This window comes from Nannobrachium achirus, assembly GCF_963921795.1.
Source record: "Nannobrachium achirus genome assembly, chromosome: 10".
Lineage (NCBI taxonomy): Eukaryota > Metazoa > Chordata > Actinopteri > Myctophiformes > Myctophidae > Nannobrachium > Nannobrachium achirus.
The window spans coordinates 19,524,701-19,551,264 of NC_137819.1; the positions used below are offsets into that span (position 1 = coordinate 19,524,701).

At 43.6% G+C, this 26,564-nt stretch overlaps 1 protein-coding gene across 1 annotated transcript in view; it reads right to left on the reverse strand.

Annotated features, from left to right (window-relative positions):
- Nucleotides 1–26,564, reverse strand: part of LOC308293340 (receptor-type tyrosine-protein phosphatase U-like) — a gene marked incomplete at both ends in the record, with an annotated part of 255,222 nt that overhangs the window by 42,914 nt on the left and 185,744 nt on the right. The window contains 9 exons of the mRNA XM_080735807.1: nucleotides 2,233–2,309; nucleotides 2,999–3,071; nucleotides 6,290–6,480; nucleotides 7,535–7,695; nucleotides 8,447–8,476; nucleotides 11,358–11,496; nucleotides 17,991–18,027; nucleotides 22,998–23,280; nucleotides 25,994–26,096. Of these exons, the coding sequence (XP_080591933.1) occupies nucleotides 2,233–2,309; nucleotides 2,999–3,071; nucleotides 6,290–6,480; nucleotides 7,535–7,695; nucleotides 8,447–8,476; nucleotides 11,358–11,496; nucleotides 17,991–18,027; nucleotides 22,998–23,280; nucleotides 25,994–26,096 (1,094 nt within the window). The remainder of the gene's footprint in view (nucleotides 1–2,232; nucleotides 2,310–2,998; nucleotides 3,072–6,289; nucleotides 6,481–7,534; nucleotides 7,696–8,446; nucleotides 8,477–11,357; nucleotides 11,497–17,990; nucleotides 18,028–22,997; nucleotides 23,281–25,993; nucleotides 26,097–26,564) is intronic.

The window sequence follows — 26,564 nt, forward strand, 5'->3', positions numbered from 1 at the left end:
AGCAACAAGCCACCTGTGGAGAGAATCACGTCCACAAAGAGTAATGGCGTCACCGAGTTCCATGGTGAAAACAAACATCAGCTATCTTTCTTTATGGTCGCTGGAGGCTTTTATTTTAAACTAAACTAAACTATGTAAAGAAGTGGTGTTTAGTGTTGAGTTATTCATACATCCATTAACAATAGCACACCTACACCACTGCTACATGAACCATACCAATGTTTTCTTTTACCAATTCTTTTTCTCACCTGGTTTCAATTGTCTAATCATGTAATCCTGGGCTCTACACTCCCTCTGCCAACTTTTTTTTTTTTTTCTAAATGTTTTATCCCACGATTTTTGTAACCCATTTTTTCACCCACTGCCAACTGCCTATATGATCCTGGGCTCTGCTCCCCCTCTGCCGCGCCTGGGGAGACAACGGACTGACCTCATGCTTCCTTCTATGCATGAGTAGTCCAAGTTGCTTCTTTTCACCTGACAGGAGGGATTTTCCCGGTTTGGACGTAGCGCGTGGAAGGAACACGTTATTCCAACCAGTTCCTTTCCCCTCCATCAGGCGCCCCGGCTGGCCAGGGGGAGGCATTATAGAGACCAGGATTACTGCATGTTTTTGTGAGGGTATTTACTCTAGGAGACACGGGGAGAACATGCAAACTCCACACAGAAAGGCCCTTTCGCCAACCCCGCCTAGGGTGGGGGCGCTGATGATACAGAGGAGAGAACACAGTCCCAGCGCCCACAGCATCCCCAGCGAACCCAGGACCTTCTAGCTGTGAAGCGACAGCGCTGCCGACTGCGCCACCGTGCCCCTCATGTTTTGTTTGACTTCAGTGGCCCACCTATGTCTCAAATTTAAATGTCTTGGAAGGGCTGGAATCTGACTACAACATGTCCACCAATGTCCCAGTTTAATTACAGCTGGAGACCTGCGTTACATTTTGCAAACAAGGGGTATTGCCGGGAGATGCAGGCAGGGCTGTAGACAGCACACTTAATACAGAGCTTTCATTCTAATGGCGTCTCTCACGCTAAAGAGAGCAGGCACTGAGTGAAGTTAAATAGCTCCTCTTCAGACCCACATCTCCACCCACATAAAGCTGCTGCGTCAGGCATCTACAACCAATCTAGTCCTCATTGTCCTCCTTCCATCCGCTTTTGTCAGAGACACAACGGTGAAACTAAAGGCCCCTGATACAGTATTCAGAGAGTAGAACAAGCCCCATCGAACCCCATTCGCTTTCACATCTATTATAAGCACTTAACCTGACTGCATTCCAGTGCTAAAACGGAGCAAGAGTTCTTAAAGACAGGCTTTTCAGTGCCAACTCTGAATGACCTTCACTTTACAAGCTAACAGCAGAATAAAAAATGTGCCTGTTCTTCAGAACCTGTAAGTCCATCTGCTTGGAAGCTGCTGTGATGTGATGTGACAGGTGCTACGCTCTGCTGCTGGGATCGGAGAGGCTTGCCGAGCTGCTCACTGCAGGTGAAACGCTGCTGTGAGCTCAAAACCAACAAAAGATGAGAGGATCAAGCCTGTTTTATTGGAGCTGAATGTGGTGCCATGCATGCGGCTCCGCGGCATCTTAATACGAGCGTATTTGGTCACAAGGCATGCTTCTCCAAGCATATTGGAATTTGTAGGATTTCTGGCCATCACCGTGGAAGCTATGAGCTAGCACACTCAAAGTATTGTAGCTGGAAGTGATATATTTTGGTTAAAATACTTAAAAACTAAAAAGGTGTTTTTTATGAAAAAAGTTAAAGCTCTATTATTCTGATCGCAATCATTGCCATATAGAGAGTTTGTTCAGTAACAGGGGCCATTTTCTTTTGTTTTACACTGTTTGTTTTATTTAACCAATTTCAATGTGAGTGACAGACAGCTCTAGTGGGGGTCTAGTAGAGACTTGGTCAATCCGAGCTCTAATGGGGGTCTAGTAGAGACTGGGTCAATCCCAGCTCTAATGGGGGTCTAGTAGAGACTGGGTCAATCCCAGCTCTAATGGGGGTCTAGTAGAGACTGGGTCAATCACAGCTCTAATGGGGATCTAGTAGAGACTGGGTCAATCACAGCTCTAATGGGGGTCTAGTAGAGACTGGGTCAATCACAGCTCTAATGGGGGTCTAGTAGGGACCGCTGAGTGGTACTTTGGACAAAGCTGTACGTGGGACCGCCAGATGAGGATAAAGAACAAAGTGAAGGAGGTGGAGGTCAAAGAGACTTACATCGATGTAGTTGGCGTTGACGTAGTCAGAGTTGGGGTCTGCCAGCAAAGACTGCAGTTTGACTCGATGGCGATCATCTGAAATACACGAAGAAAGAACACTTTAGCACGCATCGATAACTTAATTGGTCAATTATTCAACAAGGTATTAATTAACCTTGTTGCATTAGACAAGCATTAGACAGCATTTAGACAGACTTAAAGTAACGCTCCACTGTCAAATGTGTGTTTATGTTTGGTAACTGTGTCGATAAAAACTAAACATAAACTAAAATATTTTGATCAAATGCAAAATATGGGTGAAACGTCGATTTTTTATCTGCCATGGCACTTTGCTCTCTGATCCTACAATATCCATTCACTGTGACAGCTTGGTTGACAAGTAGTTCTCCAGAACACTGCCTCTAGTGGCAGAGGGGAGCATGGCTGTAGTTTGTGACACAATGAGTGTTGAAACGACCGTGTTTTGATTATTAGTCCTACTGATAAAAACATGGAAATACTGTATATATATATGTATGAAAAACAGCAGAGCATTCCATTAATAACAACCATGCAACAAAGAAGAGCAACTATGACTAAGCTACATTAGCAGTTGAATGGAATAAGTGTTATTATTATGACATGAAGTCTCTGGGGATAAAAAATGAATAAATGTGCAATTGTGCATGGTGTATTATATCAAAATACAAGACAGAAAAACGGACATGTTTATGGCAATTAAATGCACCAAACTTATGTTCGCTGTGTCTCTAATTGTGACTTACGGCTGAGTAAACTATCATGTCTTCCTTTAGTCTTGTCCTTTTTCTTTGTCACGTCCCAGCCATCGAAAAAACTCTGAAAGGAAAAGGTGACAGAATACCGTTAATTGCTAATTATACGCATAGTTAAGCAAAGATGTACCCTGACATTCCAACAGTACAGTAACCCTGTGTTTCCCCGTTGGAGGTTTGAGGAACATCACCATCATTTATTATTTAAATTTTTATCCCACGATTTTGCAACCCATTTTTCACCCGGTGTCAATTATCTAATGTAATGCTGGGCACTACCCATCACCATAATTTTAATCAGCAGAAAGCTGTCACTGCATTGTGCTGAGATAATAATAATAATAGTATAAGACATATTGGCTGCAAAATTCCACATACCGATGTCGTAAAAAAAAGGCGAGTGGGGGATTAAAAAAAGAACGAAAAAAAGATGTGATGCTCCAGTCGCGCCACGTTGTGCCTCACGAAAATGTCCACCCCGATATCCTCTCTCGTCTGTGGGTAAATTCACACACTTGTACTGAGTGTCGCGCAAAGACTCTCCTGGTCAAAGGTGGTCCGGCCCCTGTGGGCGAGGGACGAGGGACGAGGGGGGACAAATTGGCACCGACCTGAGGCCCGGGACAAAGCAGGGACAGCATTGTGATCAGGGGATTACTGCAGCCACTGGATCCAACACAGGTAAGACCTGCTCTAATCCCACTTAAGAAGCTGCTCTCATCCACCTCTGTCCATCTCCATGCTGTCCTTGGGAACCCACTGACATCCAGCACACGTCCACACAGAGCACTATGTTCATCACTGCATCATACAGTTACTGCCAGTGGTGGAAGGTAACAAAGTACATTTATTTGAGTGCTGTACTTGAGCTCATTTGGTGTGCATCTGTGCTTTACTGGTGCCATGTCATTGTTCCCTAACCTCAGTAAAACTATGCCTAAACCTAACCCTTAAGGCCTGTCCATAGTCTCTTTTCGTTGGAAAGGTCCGGTTCGACTACAAAAAGCATTACACCGAATTAGAGTTCGGAAATCTGCACGTCGGTAAGTCGGAACTCTCTGAAGAAAAGTTTGGTTTCGGAGAGACTATGGACAGGCCTTAACCCTAATCCTAAATCTAACAATAACTCTAACTAACATCAGAGTAATGAGATGTCGGACTTAATTGCTGTTGTTGTTGTTGTTTTTGAAAGCTTATAACTTCCACTAAAGTTATTTATTTTTCTTATCCCCCCAAAAACAGGAAAGCAGTGATATTAAAAAGAAAATGTACTGCCATGTTAAATGCATGTACTGTAGGCTATTGGAGAAATGTTTGACCTGGAATATCTATACTGTGATTCAAGCACTGTGGCTGCCACCACCCGCCACATGTGTGTGTGTGTAATTTGAATCCGTGTGGAGGAAAACCAGTCCAGATGTTGCCCTCTCACTTCCCCCCCCCCCCCATCCCAACACCCACAATGCCTTGCAAAAAAGAAAAGGCGAGATCAATGGCACCAGCGCTAACCCGGTGGGAAATAAGCATTATGAAGTGTGACAGCGGTGTGCACACTGATCCTCTTCATGTTGTTTATTTCTCCAGGCAATGAGGATGAGGAGCCAGACTGAAAAAGCCACCGTCGTATTGATTTTTGGGAGGTGAATTTGTTGGGCCCCCAGGGAATAATTTAATGAATCTAAAAATGTGTTTCTGGATTCCTGCAGGTGGATGTGCAGAAGAAGATGAAGGGGAGGGGGGGGGGGGGGGGAGGAGCCTTATCGCCACTGGCAGAAGCTAGCAACTTTGTATCAAAGTTCAAAGGGAAATAAAGGGGACTTTGTTTGTAAAAGGCCTAATTACAGTGCCCGGAATACTGTCTAGCTGTATCATCTCTGCCATGGGGCTGAAATAAAACTAGACTTTATTGCACGCTGATGAATATTAAAAAGGTTCAGTGCAGCCTTCATAAAGTAATCAGACGATGTCTGCAGTATTGTGTATGCAATGTATAACATTGCCCTAGTCTCGGACACAGCAGAGAAGAACTAATATACATGCAGTAGAATGGAACGCATGCCTCAAGCTCAATGCCAAAGTTAAGGCATTCAGCAATGAGAAAGAACTATTGCTAATGCCAGCGGTATGGTGCTCGAGGTAGTGAAGGACTTCAAATAGCTCTGTGCCTGGACTGCCTCAACAGAAGAGTTCCGGAGGTCAATTGTCTGGAACACTTTGTACGGGACGAGGAGAGGGTGGGAATCTGAGATGGAAGATGGCCTCAAGAGGCGGCTGTTCGTGGGCTACAGTGGAGTCGGAACTGCTGTACGGGGCCGAGACACGGACGCTCACAGCACAGCAGGAAAAGGCCCTGGACACGTCTACACAAAGAATACCATGAATGGCACTTAATGTCAAATGGGAGGACCTGTGGACCTTGTCACGGACAAGGTCAGAGACGGGGGCCGCTCTCCATTCCGACATGCTGCCATTCCGACATTGACTTCTAATTGTCTGAGTGGCGGCACTTTCATATCGGTTAGGTATAGGGTTAGTGTCGGAATGGGGGGATGTCGGAATGGGGGGATGCACCCATCAGAGATAGAATGATGAGGCTGGGCACCGTGTCACGCACCTGCGGCTGGTGGCGAGCTTAGGGAGCCAACCTAAGGCACTGCTAGGAGAGGAAGCAGGTGCACCACCTATTGCTGGGTTTCCACTCACAAGTCCCCACACCACCCCACACTGCAGCACTGCCTACTTGTGCTGTCGTTTCCATATGCAAGGACCAGGGCCAAAGTGGGCTCAGTGGGCCGAAAAGGGTGCCTGAACTAGGCCAAACAGGGCCGAGCCGGTGATGCGTAATGCTGCTCGCTACTGTTTGCCAGTGCTCATGATGACCAGTGCATGCATGGTGACCAGTGTTTCTCAAATGGGCCTAGGGGTATGCAGGGGTACTGCAGGGGGTACAGGAGAAAATGGGAATATGTATTTTATTGTTATGGGTAATGACAAAACATTGACAGTCTTCGTTTGAACCTGCTCATCTGTAAATTGTGAAACCAAATTACACATCAATAACTTGACATGAGTACAATTGCCATTATGCCGCTTTATTTTTTACATAATAGCATTGGAACTGGACTTTTGATGAGCTTTTGATAAGTAAAATGCTGTAGTCAGGGGAAGGGAAGGGGGAACTTGGAAAAACAAACTTTGAGAACCACAGCGTTAGACTAAAGTGAGGACTGTAATTGCTCTCTCCCATGACTTTAGACGGCGTTTCACGCAACCCCAGCTCACCTCGTACTCCTGCTTGAAGCCGTATCCCTCGCCGGTCTTCATCTGGTTGATGTGCTGGAGGAGGTCAGCCACGCGTACCGCTGGGTGGAGCTGACCCGTGTGATAGGGCGAGCTCTTCCTCCGACAGAGGCGGTGAGGGGAGGAGCCTCCCAGCAGGCTGCTCGACTCGTTCACAGAGGAGCGCTGTTCATCTGGGCACACAGTGGACTCTGTGTTAGCAAACATTTCTCAATGCACACGATGTGCATGAAGTGAATGGCAAACCAAGTGGCAAAGTGAGTGGCAAATTGAGTTATTTAACGCAATCAGATACTGTAGGACTGTTCTGTTTGGATATATGGGCTGTCAAGGCCTAACTTCCGGATATGATGATGATGTCACGCGCATACCCTCTTTAGGCACCCACTTTATGTGTACAGTATGTATTTTCTATGAATGTACCGTTTACCTCAGCCGGATCTGATTACGCAGTCTATAGGGGAGGCGACCGCAACGGTGGGGGCCGATGGGTAAGGAGGGTCGCGAGCTTGACGTATTTATTAGAAGTATTCCATAGGAAAAGGTACAGTTTCATGACAGTAAAATAATATTATTGATTCACTTGATTAATAGTGTAATATGTACACGTCAGGAAGCATATTTGGAAAAGTAAACGTATGTCATGTATTTTAGGAATAGCTTTGTGTGCTACTCGGCTTTCCATTTTGCAAAAATGCCTAGATGAGGAACCGACCCATGATATAAAATGATGAGAGACTTGTCGCCAATTGCAAGATATTTAAAAGTTATTTGGGGCCATGATGATAACCCCTTCTTCCCACTACTAGACTAATAAGGATTTATATTGTCTGTGTTATTGTTTACAACCACAATTATTCACGTCTGGCAAGATCACGGTTCCACGAGTAGGCTAGTGTAGGCCTAGAAGCCTTTTCAGAAGTTAATTTAATGTTTTCCATTTAATTATTTCCTTTATCGAATGTGATGTAGGGAGCTTGCGACCCTCCTTGCCCATCGGCCCCCACCGTTTTGCTCAGGGTCCCTGGGAAAACCGTGGTCGCATAGGGGAGCTCAAGGCAGACACATTTAAATAAGAAAAGGAAATATTTCTACAGCAACATGTTGGCCGACTTAGAAACAAAGAGTTTCTATGTCGTTAGGAGACATACATCAATGCTAATTCCATTTGAAGAAAGGCACTGAGAATGGTTTTCAGAGAAGGGGGAAAAGTTGCCTCTCTCTTACTTCGAGCGTTGCAGCCTTGGGCGTCCATGAAAGGGTCCACCATCTTCTGGTCTTGCTGCAGGGTACTCTGGTCCGTCATGCTGCAATCCAGAGAGCTCAGCTTACGACCTTTCTCCTGACGATACGACATGGCCGCCTTGTTGATGCTCACCTTCTTCCTACTGAACAGGTAGAGATAGAGGCAGGGAGAGGAAGAGAGAGATGAGAGAGAGAGAGAGAGACAGAGAGACAGACAGAGACAGAGACAGAAAGAGAGAGGGGAGGAACAGGGAGTAAGTGAGTTAGTGAGTGAGGGAGTGATTGAGGAGATGAGAAGATGTGAAATTGGATGGAATGGAGAAAATAGCAGGAAAGTGATTGAAGACGAGTGAGGGATGGAATGTGAGATTTGGTGGTACCAAGAGAGGTGTTAACGGAGAGAGAGGGCAGGTGCCTGACAAGAAAGAAAGAAAGAAAGAAAGAAAGAAAGAAAGAAACGTGTACGTAAAGATGAGGTGGATGTGGTGCTACAGAGGACTAGAGCAGTGGTTCTCAACCTGTGGGTCGGGACCCACAGGGGGGGTCCCCAAATTATTTTGGGGGGGTCCCCAGATGATTAGCTTAATCTTTTAATACCTCTAAAATTAAACATTGTGAAAATTTTCAGAAATTGTGAAAATAGACGATCTACATGCTCACAACGCCTCGCAACGCGAGGCGTTGTGAGCATGTAGAACGGCTATTTTCACAATTACAGTAAAACCGTGATATACAAAATCTAATGCCTCAACTCTTAGTGCTCATCAGGGTAGTTAAAATATGATTATTTTGGGGGTCACAGCCTGAAAAGGTTGAGAACCACTTAACTAGAGAGAGCGTGAGAGTGATTGTATGTGGAGTATCAGCATGAAGCGGGATTGAAAAGTCACTTACGGGTAGTAAGGGTAAGCATAGAAGTCCCTTCTGATTAGCATGGAGAGAGAGAGAGAGGGAGAGAGAGAGAGAGAGAGAAGAGAAGAGAAAAATAAATAAATAGGTGTGATCATGGTTTATCAAGATGGCCAACAGGGAGACAAATGAAGATACCCAGAGTGTTGTAATGTTGCTGGAAACCTTGAACATTAATAGATATCTCTAAAGCTTCCAGGACCTTTCTTTTATCAAAGTATTAGGCTTAGGAATGCAACAAATGCAACAAAAACAACAACGAATTGAAAAGCTTCATCGGCTGATGAATATTAAAGAGGTTCAGTGCTGCCTTCATAAAGTAATCAGAAGATGTCTGCAGTATTGTGTATGCAGTGTATAACATTGCGCTAGTCTCGGACACAGCAGAGAAGAACTAATACCGGCAGTAGAATGGAACGCATGCCTCAAGCTCAATGCCAAAGTTAAAGGAGTAGTTCACCCCAAAATGACTTTTTTTCTATTGATTACTCATGCCATGGAGAGTAGAGTTCAATAATATTTTTTTGTTTTTGTCACATTCCTAAGACAAAAATTAGTAAATAGTAAATTTACCCCCATTGATTCCGGATGGTGACCCGTTTCGAAACGGGTCACCATCCGGAACGAATGGGGGCAAATTTATTGTTATCAATTTTTTGTCTTAGGAATGCGACAAAAAACAAAAAATATTATTGAACTCTACTCTCCATGGCATGAGTAATCAATAGAAAAAAAGTCATTTTGGGGGTGAACTACTCCTTTAACTGTTCTGCTGCTGTAGACGGCGCTCACCGTCATTGAAAGGGTTAATACCATGGCGCCGTTGACGGTGAGGACTGTCAATCTTACTGTATATACAGTAAAGATATTATTACTTACTGTACGTCGCTCCGGTCCCGCCCGCATCGGTAATGTCCGCGATTTGTTTACAACGCACGTCGGGCGTGCACGCGAAGTTAACGTCCTCCATAGTAAATCCATTGAGAGGCCCATAAAGAGACCTCATTTTCTCCAAAAGGGACATTCTTATACAAAGAATGGTCTCCACTCTCCAGTACTGTACACAAACGCTGGGCGCAGCCATGTTCTCTTCTGGGCTCACACTGTCATGTGACTAGATGACGTAATCGTTACAAAAAGCAAAAACATCCTTCCTATAACCAATTACCAGCCCATATAGTGACACCTCACAGCTGCTGGCCTCGTGTAATTGAGTGGCCAATGGAATAACACGCCTCTTGATGAAATATTTCACACTCCGATGAGTGTCAAGACATGCCTAGTGTGAAAGGAGGTATACAGGAATACGTTGCAGGTGCAGTTGACGCAGGGACATGCTGGGCCCCTGATTCAGCCCGGGAAAAAGAGTTGGAGAGGCCCTCATTGCGCGCTATAGAGAGAGAGCTGCTGCTACTCAAAGATTTGCCATTTCAGATCATGACAAGTGACAAGCCAGTGGGCCAATTACATGAGTTATATTTCGCCGTTGTCGGGTGGAAACCTTGTATGTCCAAAACCGTTTGTTTTGTATTTATCATTTAAAAAATGATTTAAACTAGTGAAAACAGCCGATCTACAAGCACACAACGCCTCGCACCGCAAATTTGAAACTTGGAGATGCAAGGTTTCTGACCGACAGTGACGATTTACTTTGTTGGCCGCCCAGCCCCCAAAATGGAACGAAGGCAGACATTTTATTTAAAAAATTTTCCTAATGGCCGGCCTGGACCGGCCGGGAATGAAGGCCGGGAATGAAGGCCGTTCGGGAGTTGTCCCGCTTTTCCCAATGGCCAGCACGTCCCTGAGTTGACGGCGGTGGTAATTTGCAGGTGGAAAGCAGCCAATAATTCCAATGTGACCGGAGTGCATTTCACATTCACTTTACTTTGGGGGAGAATGGCTGGGATGGGGGCTCTCAGCCAGCACACAGACCTTGAAATTAAAAAAAGATGAGATGAAACACAAAAGGTTGGCTGAAGCGCCAGAGAGTGTAGGATTAATGCTCTGCTATTTCACTAACTCCACTTGTAAATTCATTCTCATTGTCAAATGTATTTCTCAGTAGAGCACAGCTGCCAACGTGGAATAGAGATAAATGTACTCCTCTGGATGGGTAACTTAGGACAGTGGGTCTCAACGCAGGGTTCTTGAGGGGCTTCCAGAGGGGGTCTATCATTTTAAACACTTTAACCCTTTAACTTTGGCTATTCAAAAATAGCCACGCAGAAGGGAACACAAATCCTCTCTTATGGGTGTCCCTGGCAAAAAAAAAAAAGAAAAAAACATTTTCAAATGAGGGTAGGGATGGGCCAATTTCATGTCATGAATCATGACTATTGTGACCAAAATATCTGCAACACAGTCGGAGGCACAGACAGATACAGAGATCTCCATAATGGGCATAAAGGGACACAGACAAACAGATAGAGAGATCTCCATATATGGGCATGAAATGGATGCAGACAGACAGATACAGATATCTCCATATATGAACATAAATGGACACAGGCAAATGGTCAATACAGGTCCTACAGAGATCTCCACATATGGGCATAAAATGGACGCAGACAGACAGATAACTCCATATATGGGCATAAATGGACACAGGCAAACAGATGGTCAAAACGGGTCCTACAGAGATCTCCATACTGTATATGGACATAAAATGGACGTAGACAGACAGATATCCCCATATATGGGCATAAATGGACACACGCAAACAGATGGTCAAAACAGATCCTATGACAACAGGTATAATGGGGTTTGCATTAAAGGGCGGGGCATTCATCCCCTATTTACATTGTTCCCGAGTTGGCCAGGGCGCCGACTATAGACGCTCGGCCGCCCAAAGAGCGGCCGAGCTTCTAGTAAGTTAAACACTATGACATGTACTGACCCCTTCTTGACAACGATGACAATGGCCCCCAGAAGCAGGATGAGGACCACCAGACCTCCAGCACAGGCTCCCAGGATCAAGCCCATGTCCTCTGCATGCTGGGAGACCTCCAGAGCCCGCTTGGAGTCCTTGCATGCAGCTGCACAGAGGAACACACACACAAACACATTACTTGAACCATTATTTTATGCATTAACTATTAAAAAATAGCAGATATACGAGCTCTGCCACGCTGCAAGCTCGTAGATCTGCTATTTATTTTAGCAAATCATTAGTTTGAATATATCTAGTTTTAAAGCGAACATTTGTATAAGCAAATATTTGCTTCTGGGGGTCCCTGACACATAACGGCCGGGCTACACCAGAAAACGCGCATGCATGCGTGCGCTGTCTGAGCCCCTGGCTACACCAAGGAGGGAGCGTATGTGCGGGAGACCAGATAGTCTGTGTACAAAACGCATACGCGTGCGTAAAAAATAGAACCAATCCTATTTTTAGGGAATGCATATCCGTGGTTCGCGCTATCCGTGAGCCTGGTGTAGCCGTCTGAATTGATATACATTGGATCTTTCCAAAACGCACATACACGCGCACGTCCCGCATACGCACTGACACGCGTAAAAAGGCTTGGTGTAGCCTGGCCGTAATATTTCTAAATCGGCGGCCATACATATAAATATAATTGTAGGGGTCCTTCGTTTTGACATTAAAAACTTTGATCACCACGTACAGATAAAGAAAACCATTAGCATTTAGAAGACATGTTTAGGTATTTATTTAGTAGGTAGCGTTGATCCGACACGCGTTAATCCGACGTCACGTCCGTTCGACTCTCCCCTTGACTAACCCTAACCGCACGCGTAGCCACGTAGTCGGAGTTAGGAGACGTTGGACTGACGGGAATCACTGGAAAGAATTAGCCGTCATGCTGTCATCTCTAGTAAAGGCTTGGTTATATTGCTTGAGCGAAGAGTTGCGCTCCGAAAATAGCTGATCCACAGGCTCACAACGCTATTTGTGCCAAAAGTGCCCTTTTAGAGATTTCAGCCCGTCCCTCTAACATTCTCTGCACAGCCCTGGTGTGGCTGTTGATGCTGCATCCATAGTGACAGTGAATCATCATGTGTGCGCACACACGCGCACACACACGCAGACGCACACACACACACACACACACACACACACACACACACACACACACACACACACACACACACACACACACACACACACACACACACACACACACACACACACACACACACACACACACACACCACATCTCTCCCTATCTCCCTCGCTCTGTGATTTCATCTTCCAGTTGAAATCCTTTGACGGGTTTTGTTGTTCTTTTCATTTTTAAACAATTTCTTCTCCGCTGTGACGTCTTTTGTTTCTGCCTGCAATCCAAATCACTCGAGTCTTGAATTGATTTCAAATTTTGTTGTTTCTTTTGTCCGCCTGTCTTGACAAAAGAAGTTTTTAGGAGCCATTGGGGGTTTTCCTCCCTCTATTTGTCTATTATTGTACAAATCAGTTTCTGGTTATAATTGGTTGTTTTTGTGCTTTTGTCCTTTTCTCACAAAGTTTTCTCACGTCCATGTTCCAACAAACTAAGTTGTATCACGTCTGTGCAAACACACTTACCGTAACCTTACCTTGACCTACACAGCTGACGCACAAGTTACTAATTTTTAAAGAGATTTAAATAGATGCCGAGATCATTTTTAACAAGCTATTCTCGCAGGGCAAAGGTTAATGTATCTACTGGGAGATATGCAAGCCACATTTCTAATCTTCAAACGTATTCTATCCCCTAATCTTAGTCCTATATATTATATCTATATCTATATTATGCCAATTCATGATTTTGCGTGCAACACCCCAGTGATGTTGGCGTACTCTTCCAGCGACAAATGACCGCAAACTATACGTACAACATACAACAACTGAACTTCCTGGCGGTTTGGAAGATCATAGTGCCAGCAACACTGACATGAATTGCATTAAACAAGTCCTTCCCCACATCTAGGGTTAGGGTTAGGGCTCTAACAAACTAACTTAATGCAACTTAACCTGACCTAGCTGGCGCACAAGTTACTCATTTTAAATGAGATTTAAATAGATGCAGAGATCATTTTTAACAAGCTATTCTCACAGGGCAAAGGTTAATGTATATCTACTGGGGGAAATGGAAGCCACATTTCTAATCTTCAAAGGTATTCTATCCCCAATATTAGTTGTTACGCCAATTCATGATTTTGTGTGCAAAACACCAGTGATGTTGGCACACTCTTCCAGCGACAAATGACCACGACCAATACATACAACAACTGAACTTCCTGGCGGTTTGGACGATCACAGTGCCAGCGACACCGACATGAATCGCATTAAGCGAGTCCTTCCCCAAACATGATTTATAAAGCAGGAGATCAGTCATGGATAAAAACAGCTGCCAGAAGAGAAGATGGAGTCTTTTAATCTATCCTAGCGACCTTCTTGTCACCGCTTCAAAAGCACAGAGGGAAGGTTTATCAGTGTAAAGTAGCCTATTATCCTCCTCAACCTACTGTACATAATGGCATTATATCCACCTGACTGATATGAGAGAGAGAGAGAGAGAGAGAGAGAGAGAGAGAGAGGGAGGGAGGGAGGGAGAGCTAGCGGTAATATGGTGAAGGATTTGTCACAATAGACCACCGATCCAGTTCCGTGTTCATATTGGATGGCACCGCCAACTAAAGGAGTCAGTAGCCAAGTATATTACCACACACACACGCTCCGCTCCACTTATTCCCTACATACTTTCACTTCCTCGCTGCAGTGAAAAGCTTCTCCACACATCATCCGAAAATTCTGTGAAATACTATTCCTGTGTGTTCTGATAGAGAGAGAGGGGGAGGAGAGAAAGAGGGGAGGGAAAGAGAGAGACAGACATACAGACAGACAGGGGTGTCGCACCAAATTCTGGGCCCTGGGTACTTTAACTATTGAAAAATAGCAGATATACAAGCTCACAGCGCGGCACCGAGTGCCGCGTGTTACTGTGGGTGTTTTAATTTATTGATGTCTTCTCTGCAACTGTAGAGCTTATTTTTATTTTATTTTGTATCTCTGCAACTGTAGAGCTTACTTTTATTGAGTATTGTGTATCTGTAAAGCACTCTGTGCATTCGTGCTGTGAAGATGTGCTATATAAATAAAGTTCATTCATTCATTCATTCATTCATTCATTCATTCATTCAAGCTTGTAGATCTGCTATATTCTTTTTAAATCATGAACATTTGTGCAAGTCTTTGAACATTTCAAATCCTTCCAAGGTTTCTATGTCAGTGGTGCTCACATTTTTTCAAGTGAAGGACCCCCAAAATGATATGTATTTGGCCACGGACCCCCATCTCAAAATAAGTAGTTCCAAGACCCCCCAGAAGCAAAATCTGAGTTACAAATGTTCGCTTAAAAAATACATATATTCAAAGATTTGCACGACTTTTCAAAAATAGCAGATCTACAAGCTCGCAGATTGAGCTTGTATGTCTGCTATTTTTCAATAGCTAAAGTATAAAATAATTCCAGGCCCCTCCACCTTGGGCCCTAGTAACTCAGTCCCACTTCCCTCCCCCCTTGTGACGCCCCTGCATACAGACAGACGAGAAGAGAGAGGAAGAGAGACAGACACAGGACGAGATAGGGATAGTGATAGTGCAAGATGCGTGACAATAGACCCGTGATCCCGAGGGTGTTTGGCCCGGAAGAGCAGACCACGTCTCTCTGGTTGTCTCAGTTAATGGATGCTTTCTCTAATTCAGGAAGGCTACTTTCCATGGCAGACTCTGAGCCATATGTCACCATATGTCACCGTCTCTCCACGCATCGCTTGTCCCACAAATTTCCATCACACCCAGCCAGGAGCTTGAAATCCCTCTCGCAATGAATCATCATTTGGGCTTCCCTGGTGTTTCACAGACAGAGCAGTGCTACTCGGTTGCACTGATGAGCAAAACTCTCGAGCTATAAATGAAAACACTGCGCATTAAAGGGCAGGTCACATTTGAAGGACTTCACGTTGCATAAGTTAGTCGTCTGTTTTCACAGAGCCGTGCCCATTTCATAATTGCGACCGTCAGGTTACTATCAAAACCTCGACCAGCTGTCTGTCAGTCAGTCTGTCTGACTGTCTGTCTGTCACACGTCACACGTCACACTTTTGCCCTGCTCATATCTCTGCAACCGTTGCCCCGATCCATGCCAAATTTTTCACACACACTCCTTGCCTGCCAAACCACAACCTCCATCAATTCACACATGACCCTCTTCTAGCGCCACCATGAGGCCGATTCTTGCTGAACACATTTTTTGCCCTCAAATCACGCAAATCGGTACACAGTATGTCTACACTCATGTCATCAACATGGATCTGTCCCATTTAGCGCCACCTTCAGGCCAATAAAAAAAAAAAAAATTGGACACTGCTCCTACAGATTTTGCTCACACAAATCGGTACACAGTATGTCTACACTCATGTCATCAACATGGATCTGTCCCATATAGCGCCACCACCAGGCTGCTTTTTTCAAACACATTTTTGGACACTGCTCCTACACATTTTGCCCTGAAATCACGCAAATCGGTACACAGTATGTCTACACTCATTTCATCAACATGGATCTGTCCCATATAGCATCACCATCAGGCCGATTTCTTCAAACACATTTTTGGACACTACTCCTACTTGCCCTAAAATCACGCTGCGACCTGACGGTTGCTTATCTCCCGATTAGGGAGTCTTACTGGTAATAGTTACCTACTTTCTCCCGAGGGGGAAATTAAGTATTTTCAGCCCAACCCAGCTGATTCACTGCCCACAAGGAGCACGTGAGCAATCAGGGGTTAAGAGTCTTGCTCAGGGACACACATCAACATTGCTACCCTGGCCTGGAGCCGAACCTGGGACAACCAGGGGCTCTGTTTCCCCAGGCAGACTCCCTAACCATTCAGCTATGCTGCCCCTTCATGGGTGGGTAACTTATGACGTTTCTCCTCACATCAAAAACACTTCACGGGAAACTAGAATACCGAGTTGCTGGGCAAATGGATCACTTCATAGTATACATCTCCAGAGGCTTTTGAGGCTTGAGAACTGGCTTGAGAATCGCTTGAAATATTACCTGTGCTACCTATTTTACATCACGCTCATACATTCCGCCCCAGATCAAATGTAATGCCTCCACTCCTACAACAGGAACAAGACGCTTGTGTTACATTTTTAGACCGTGAATTTCAAAAACTAATTTTAAGACTATTTTAAGGAACCATGTGGATCCTGGTTAGGCTGAGCAGTGGACTGGTGATGGTTATAGTGCCTTGCATCAGAGCAGCTCCACAGACATGCTGCTGCTACCTCACAACATGTGCCAGATGAGTCACTCTGCTTTTAGACCCAATTTCAGAGCAAAAAGCCATTACTGTACAGTATATTAAAACTCAATGCAGCAAGCACACAGCTGTGGCAATGCAGGAAATGAGAAAGGCTTTGTAGGAATGAATGAGACAAGCAGCATTTTAACTACATTTCCTTGCATTAGCCTGTAATTAATCAAATCATCTTTGACTAACACTTTCATTGTAAAAAAAAAACAGAGGAGAGAACATGAGAAGAATGAATGGAGGCGGAGACGGACAAAAACAACAACCAGGACATCGTGTTTACACACCTCCACTACAACAACATCAATACGTCCTCAGGGCCAGGATCATACACAGGACCAAAGGATGTTTCATATACATATGCCTGCGACTGCACCTGCTCTGCTTGTGTGTCGCAGAGCCAGACAATAGCGAGGCGGGAACCTTTGATGTCATCGTGCTTCAGATAAGAAAGGGAGAGTTCGGGGGGAGAGGAATCCAATTTAACATGGCCCTTTCTCAAGAGTACTATGAGATGCTGACACAATTCGATAGGAACAGGAGGGCTATAATTCACACCACCTCCCCTTTATCTCTCTCCATCTCTCTCTCTGCCTACTTTACTGAATTATAAGCTTCTATCTCTCTCTTCCGCCCTGTCTCAAGGCGTCTCTCTCTCTCTCTCTCTATCTCTCTCTCTCTCTCTCTCTCTCTCTCTCTCTCTCTCTCTCTCTCTCTCTCTCTCTCTCTCTCTCTCTCTCCCCTCTCAAGAAGCAGAGTATGGCGCTGGGTTCTCCATTTCAAAGCTGCCATATACCCGACGGGGGATATGCCAAAACTCTGAGAACACGCCAAAAATGTCAACGTCAGTAATTTGAAGAGTGAAGAGTGAGAGAAGACGGCTTCATGTTTAGCGCTCATCTGCCTGTTTGTATCTGCTGTGCAGAGCAGCTCTGCAGACACACGCACCCAAAGCAACTCCCAAGTCCTCAATGTCAAAACCCTGGAGCAACAGTCTGATCTGAGGACAGTTCTGTCACACACTGGGACACGTAAACACTTCAATAAGAAAATGTCACTTCAAACTACAGTAGGTGTATAACAGATCTGCAGTACGCAGTAAAATGTGTTAAAGTGTTAGATTAACAATAGATTTTGTGGGCTGTCCTGTGGGAATAGAATAGAATAGAATAGAATAGAATAGAATAGAATAGAATAGAAGCTACCTTTGCGAGCGATCCGGATGCAGTTGATTCGCGTCTCCTGTGGGGAGAAAAAAAGAAAAGAAGAAACAAGTTTGAGTTTAAGTCGTAATTGCTTATTTTGTTAAACTAGCCCTTACCCGTTCAAAGATATGAGCTCCAAAATGATGTGCAGTGTGTGGGTTATGGGATGTGCACTGTGCACACAGTATATGAGGGATGGAAAGTAACTTTAACTGGTGCTTGCATGATGTACTGTAGGAGCATCAATGTAAGAAACCCGTTTCGTTTAATGGCTACAGAGATACTGTCCCCCCCCTTACTTGCATTCATTGTATTTTATTTGTATTCATGAAAATCTTTGAATGTTTTTTGAAAATGTTAAGGGAACCATAAAAATCCCTAAAGCACAGCTAGTCTTCCTACTGCGTGATGATGCACCCCCCACCACACACACACACACACGCGGGCGCGCCTCACTGCTCCGCTCCACGTTGTGAGGTCCACAAATCCAGGTTTTCTAATTGGCTTCGCCCTCTCTGCCCAAACAGCCTTCCTCAACCATGACTCCACGGGGCACATTCTCAAATTAAAGGTTTAAAGACGCTAAATCACACTTTATGTGCAATTATGCTAATCTGTGCTCCGAGAGAGTGGAGTCAAGACCTTTTCAACCTAAAGCGGCACCAAACTGCCCTTTGTTTTAATTGAAACTCTCTTCCAAATAGACGTTCATCTCCTGCCGTCTCTGGAAGTGACTGCCGTCTCTACTTACCTCCCATCAAAAGGTTATTAAAGCATCAAAAGGTTATTAAAGCAGCTGCTGCTTTTATGCAGCGGTGTAAAGTGACTAAGTACAAACAATGTTTAAAGTACTTTTACTTTACTCAAGTAAAATGTGTGTTGCTTTATCTACACCTCAGAGGCAAATATTGAACTTCTTACTCCAGTACAATCATTTGAAAACCGCTTAAAAACAGCTATTTTTGAAAAGGTTTGACACATTTTGAAACTTTCACTTTGAAACTTTGGGCTCAGGGAATATTTTGATGCCAATAGTATTGTACTTTACTCAAGTAATTTAGAACAGGGGTCTTCAACGTTTTCAGGCCTTAGTTGAGAGAGAGATGAAGCAGGGACCCCCACTATTTCATAGATTACATATAGTTTATAGCACGATCATCTGTGTATTTTGGATTCATGTCAATTTGTGTTTTCAGATATTTAACCACTTGAACTGTCTTACCACTTGACCTTTCACCCTGTACTTAGTCTGCGCTTTTTCCCCTCTAAACCAAACCTCTCTGCCGAAAAGAGTAGATCTACAAGCTCACAACGCCTCGCAGCACGAGGCGTTGTGAGCTTGTAGATCAGCTATTTTTTGGCTAAAGTTCTCAGAATATGGATGCTAGGGTTCAAGTGGAATATGAAAAAGGAGGGAAAAAAAACTTTCTATCACTCAAAGATTTGGAGGACCCCCTGTAGTAACTCTGAGGACCCCCTGTTGAAGACCTATGATTTAGATTTAGAAAAAAAGAAAAGTAATGCAGGACTTTTACTTTTACTGAGTATACATTTCTACATTGTGGTATTGCTACTTTTACAATCTCAGTACTCTTCCACAACTGATAATATGTCATCACAAGTCATCTCCTGTCCTTTGTCAAAGTGTCCTCCTGGCCTAAACACTGTCCAGTGGCCTGCACGAGACGTAGGATGAATCCCTGAAGAGCTATAGATAGAAACACCATCCTTTACCTGCCAATAGATCCAGCTTAATGTGACAGGGAGCTACAGGTGAAGAATTCTGATGAGCAAAAACTGAAAAAGAGGTTTTTGAAGGGAAATACCACACTGAATGTAGAGCATCAATGCTACAGCTGTGCTAATTCACTCATACATCCATCCATCCAATAATTTGACAATTCATGAATTCAGTCATTCAGTCATTCATCAGTTTGTTAATGTGTCCATCCATTCATTCATTCATTCATTCATTGGTGCAGGTTGGTCAGATCAACAGATAACAGCAACCATGTGTCTTTCAGGCTTCACTGGAGGTTTGCGTCAGTCACACTAATTACTCAATCCAAAGGCAGCTCATGTCCATATTAACCTTCCCACCTACCTACAGTATGTTATTTATCCAGCATGTGTCACAAACGTAATGCTTTAGTTTTTTTGTGTGTTTGTTGTTGTTTACGTTTGTGACATGATAATTAACACCCACAATGACATTCAGAGGCTGTTTTGTCATTTGAATGACAGTAAGAACAGAGTGATTCAACAAAGCACTAGTTCCAACACTGCCTTTCATTTGAGTCTCATTTGGGATGAGAGCTCTTGATGTGAGGCTTACTGGTGCCTCTGGATCAATAGGGAGAGATTTCAATCACATTTCACACAGCAACACAGACACAGGGAGGCCTTGACCTTCAGCTCTCATTCACCAGAGTTCTGCCCAAAAGCGACTCCATAAAAACACACAGAGGGAAATGACTCTTCATTACTTTGTAGATGTATTATTATTATAAAACATTAACACTTATGTAGCCATGATTTTTTTCTCTTCAATGGGCCACGTTGCCATGGTTACCATAGACTTCCATGTAATTGCGCAATTGTGTAAAAAGTGCACGCCCATGCCTAGATGATGCACCACGTGTGTGCAGGCTGTTCACAGCTTTCAAACAAAAAAATCCGCTTGGAAATCCGTTCAGGCATTCATGATTTATGAGCCATTATGTTTTCTTCAGATGTAAACAAACATGGCTGCCATGTTTGAAAGAATGGGTTGGTATGGGGGTTAAACATGCAATTTCGCGATCGCGATCATGCCTAATACATTTCTGGAGGTCCAAAAAAAAAATTGAAAAAAAATGTTTTGAAAAAAAAAAAGTTTTTTTTTTTTCAAAAACGGCCCAAACTCGGGAAACTCGGGGTTGGCACAGCACTAGTACCAATACAAACTCGGGAAACTCGGGGTTGGCACCATATGTGTTAACATTAAAGGGATATTTCACTTTCAAAAGAACTTTTGGTAATTTTATCATCTAATCAGGCTTTTATGAATACCCTGAACAGTTTTTAATTAGCTTGATTGAATATTTAGATATTTGATGTAAATGTTACCAGGCCCTCCAGGCCCAGGGCCTCTCCCCACACACACCCATTGTAATTTCAAACTTCATTTTAACCATGATGGATTCATTAAAAACACCCATTATTTTTTTCTGGTGACTCATACTACCCTCCTAATATGTGAGCAGGCAGTGTTTTTTCGATAACTTTTTTCATTTATTTTTAATAATTATTTCTTTGAATTTCATTTTTTCCATTTTCCCAAATAATTATTAAAAATAAATGAAAAAAGTTATAAAAAAAAAAAAAAAACACGGCCTGCTCACGTATTAGGAGGGTAGTATGAGTCACCAGAAAAAATAAAGGGTGTTTTTAATGAATCTATCATGGTTAAAATGAAGTTTGAAGTTACAATGTGTGTGTATGTGGAGAGAAGCCCTTCCACTGCTCCCTGTTGAAAGTGGAATATCCCTTTAACTCTAAATATATTTCGGCAAACTCACAATGCGTCACAATGTGATGCATTGTGGCACTTGTAGATCTGCTATTTTCAAAAGATTGTTATACATTTGAAAACGTGCTATTTAGTATGAAAACCTCCAGCTGTCCGTCCATCAGTCTGTCTGTCACACCTCATGCTCTTCTGACATCACAATGATGTTTCAAATGAATGGCCAAGACACATTTCATTTGCACTGACCTGTTCTGACATCACAATGATGATTTAACCAGCTAAGCAGAAGGATAGCTATAGCTGACCAGCTCAGAGTTTTCCAAACAATTTTACCCCATTTTCAGACCTATAGCCATGGTGCAAAAATGAGGTTCTCACACATAAGCCTACACGTGCCCCTAGACAGAATCGAGCAAAGGCATCACGTGACAAAAATAACAGATCTACAAGCTAACAACGTTTTTATTTTTGTCACGTATTTCACGTAATGCTAGACTAGTTTTTGTGAAGTTTCTTATGTACAAAATCAAAAACCAAAAACGATGCAAATTATATCCATTTTCCAAAACATTCAGTTAATTCCAAACCTTTTAGACTATTTAGAATTTCAAAATATTTTCAGGAATGTCATGACTGTGGGAACCCCATATCTCCCCTGGTCAAGGGGGAATTCCCCTTTAGGCTAGTGAATATGATGTTTGGCATTACTGTCCCTTCATGCACGGGAGACAGAGTCAGAATCCCCGGCGTTACACTTGATATCCTCCCTTCCCTTCAGTCTTCTATGACCTCTTTTTAAAAAAGACTTAAAAGGTTGCATCCCTTTTTTTCCCACCTAAAAATTACCCCCCCCCCCCCCCCCCCCCCCCAATAGTGCTACAGCATGATGTAATGAAATGGTCAATACCAGTAACACCTTAACACTGATGTACACGGCTGCTGAAAAGAAGAATATTACATTGGGTGGGGCACAATGGCACATGCAGGCTCCAACTGACTCAGTTCGATCACTCTGGGTCGGGTTTAAATTTTCATACCCATTGAGCCAGACCCCTTGAGAACTATATACTAGTGAAATAACTGATCTACAAGTTGATGGTATCAGTTTGAAAAATCTGCTTGCACAATATTTTATTTAGTCTCCACACTGTTTTTTTTTTTGTCACAGTACATTTACACACACTTAAAATTGTGTCCCATCTTATCCATTAGGAGCAGTGGATGCTATTAAGACAGCGCCCGGGGAGCAGTTTGGGGTTAAATGTCTTGCTCATTGACACTTTGACCGGGGCCGGAGGGTGACCTTCTGATGCCCAGACGGCCTCTCTACCTACCTTGTATTAAGTGCCTTCAAAACAGATTACCTCTGAATGTGTGTTTCTGACAAGCAGTGAGCAAACCTAAACTGACTGTCAAGGTTGCTAAAGCATAAAGGTGACGTGTCTACACTGTGGAAACAGCAGTCCTGTCAGGTTGTCTAAATGCCTCTTACTCACCCCTCTGAAGTTGCTGCTAGCCTGAAAGTACACCAGGTAGTTCTTGGTGGGGTCTAAGGGAGCGTTCCAGTAGCCGTTGTAGGTGTGGTTGTCCCCCACGGTGAAGGGTGTGGCCTCTGGCAGACTGCTGGGGGCCAGCTCGGCTGTGTAGTAATGGGGGGCTCCTTTAGCCTGGGCCTCGTTGTGGGAGTTGGGAGTAGGGAAACAATCCACGCTGCCCAGCTCTCTCTTCCTCACCTGCCTGGATCCATCCTCTTCCACCACCACCACCACCTGGTACGCACTGAGGACAAGCAGACATGTTATCACCACCACCACCTGGTAAACACTGAGGACAAGCAGACACACGTTATCACCATCACCACCTGGTACGCACTGAGGACAAGCAGACACATGTTATCACCACAACCACCTGGTACACACTCAGGACAAGCAGACACACGTTATCACCATCACCACCTGGTACGCACTGAGGACAAGCAGACACATGTTATCACCACAACCACCTGGTACACACTCAGGACAAGCAGACACATGTTATCACCACCACCACCTGGTACACACTGAGGACAAGCAGACACTTGTTATCACCACCAACACCTGGTACGCACTGTGTCAGACACATACACAGATACTCTGTTACAAGTAAAAGTCCTGGATTAATAATGTGCTTGAGTAAAAGTACAAAAGTATTGGCATGAAAAATTAAAATAGCAGATCGGCTTGTGAGCTTGTAGATCGGCTATTTATTTCAGGTTAATGTATGTTTTGTAATTACAATAAAAGTCTACAAAGTAACTAAAGTTTTCAAATATTTGTAGTGGATTAGTAGAATGTTTGTACCTCAAAATTATACTTAAGTAGAGTAAAGTAAATGTTCTTAGTTACTATACACCACTGTCAGTCTTTCCCAATATAGTGGAGAAAGACAAGATGAAAGATTGTATTGGTCATCATTTGTTGTAACTCTGGTCTGCATATAACTTAAGTGTAAGCATTGCCAACACTTTATCAGTCTCCTATCAATCAGACGAGTGCGGTAGATTCAAAACGCTGCCACTCGAGTCCTTACTAATACCAGGAAAGTGGAGCACCCCAGCTATTAAATTACACTTACACTGGCTCCCTGGCGCATGTCAAATAATTGATTTCAAAACAGTCTGTCTATAAAGCTTTGAATGGTTTAAGGCTTTCTGATCATGTGCAATATTATGAACCATCTGGATCTCTCGGGTCGTCAGGAAAAGGTCTGCTTTCTTTCTGTCCATACTACCAATAATGTCCTTAAACCCAATAATGAACGCGTGGAAGCAGCATTTAGTTTTTATCCACCACATATCTGTGGGGGGAAAAAAGCTCCCTGAAAACTTCAGGTCTCCTGCCACTCTTTATTTCTTTTAAAAGAAAACACAACTAAAGTCCTTTCTGTTTGCCACTGCCTTTGAATGGAGTTCCTTTTTTTGTTATTTTTCTTTCTCTTCTGCACAGTAATTGTGGCATGGGGGAAAGAAGAAGAGTGTGTGATATGTGGTTGTGTGTGAAGACTCTTTCATTCACATCAATACATCGTCATCAGTCTCTGGTCTGCTTCTATTCATCATGTCAAACCCTGACCACAAGTAGAGCATTATTTGTTTGTCTCGTTTACTCTGCCATCTTTGCAGCCACCTTTTCCTTTTCTGTTTTGTTTACCAAGCTTCATCGGGAAGTAGGTCGTGGTAATTTGTCTTGTTCTCACCAAGGACTAGTTAGAAGGTGAATGTAATTAACTGTCTGGTAGGATGGAACAACAGCAGTACCAGTGTTCCCTGAGGATACAAAAGACATACTTGGCAGGTGCAATAATAATCGTGTGACCACAGGAAGGGAGGGGAAGTACTTTCCAATATAGCCACTTCTTCTCTATTATTGTAGTTCATCGTTAATGGACAGCGATTACAACACACATTCACTTTTAGTCTTAAAACTTCAAGGGCTTAGACCAGGGGTCTTCAACAAGGGGTCCGGGACCCCTAGGGGGTCCTCAGAGTTACTACAGGGGGTGCTCCAAATCTTCCAATCCTTTTTATATTAACAACTTGAACCCTAGTGTCCATATTCTGAGAACTGTAGCCAACAATAGTAGATCTACAAGTGAGCTTGTAGATCGGCTATATTCAGCAAAGAGTTTTGGTGTAGAGGGGAAAAAGAGCAGACTAAGTACAGAGTAAAAGGTCAAGTTTATTAGGTAATGACGGCTTAAGTGGATAAATATCTGAAAACACAAATTGACATGAATCCAAAATACGCTGATGATTGTGCTGTCAAACGATGAAACTATATGGAATCTATGAAAACGTTGTGGGGGTCCCTGCTTCATCTCTCTCTCAACTAAGGGGTCTTGGCCTGAAAACGTTGAAGACCCCTGGCTTAGACATTCACATTTACCTAGCAAATTCTACAATACGCATGTAATTATAGGAGGAAAAGTGTAGCACCCCACACAATATGTCCTAATCCTATTCTCACATCATCACCAATGGAAAGAAACGGCATTAGTACTTAAAGTCCTTTTGCACACCTGCTTACAAGGACATGTGGAATGCGTCCAGCTTACCCACTCCACATGACACCATCGTATTATTCTCTCATCACCACTAAGGGAAGAAACTGCAAAAAAGCTCACGTTTTAAGTCTTCGTAAATAAAGTCCTTACAAGGACATGTGGGTGCGTAGGAGAGAACAGTCAACTTAGAGAAAAGAAGTGTTCGATACGCCTGAAGAAATGTATTTAAAGAGGAACAATATTTCATTCTACTGACCTTCGAGGGATTAATAAATGTCTCTAAGTGAAGACGGTGTGTGGGAAACACTTATTTTCTCTAGGTTTTAATGCTTAAATCTACAAGCTGCAGGACATGCAGGACAGTGTAGCTGTAAACGCTGCAGTGTGGTTGGTGGGTCTTTGAACGTGCAGCAGCAGCAGCTTGTATCAATACATCAGTAACGAGGTGTACCTGACAGGAGCTCCTCTGCCCACCGCAGGGCGAAGCACAACTGTGATGGTGCTCTCTGACTCGCTCAGTGGAGAGGGAAGATCTCCATAGTCAAACACTGGAGCTGCAGAGAGAGAGAGAGAGAGAGAGAGAGAGACAGAGAGAGAGAGAGAGAGAGAGGAGAGAGAGAGAGAGAGAGAGAGAGAGAGAGGAGAGAGAGGGGGGATCAGAAAAGAAAAGAAAATAGCAGAACGTAGAGGAGTCGAGACACACCTTCTGTACTGTAGCCTACAGTATGATGTTTAAGGGCTGTCAAAACAATGTGGCGTACAGAAGAAAAAGAATATATAGTAGGTATTTATGCAAAACACTGTGAGAAATGATACCATCCAAGCCTCTTTGCTTACACACTATCCTTATTCATTACTGTATGTTCCTACATCCACAGCCACCCACACAACGCCACTGATTGATGAGAGCCAGGTGCGCCTGGTGACCAACCACACAGAAAACAAGCGGCCCTTATAATTAGGGTTCATTTTACAGCACAACAAGCTCAGCACAGCTCTGGGGAACAATAAGGTGGAGAGAG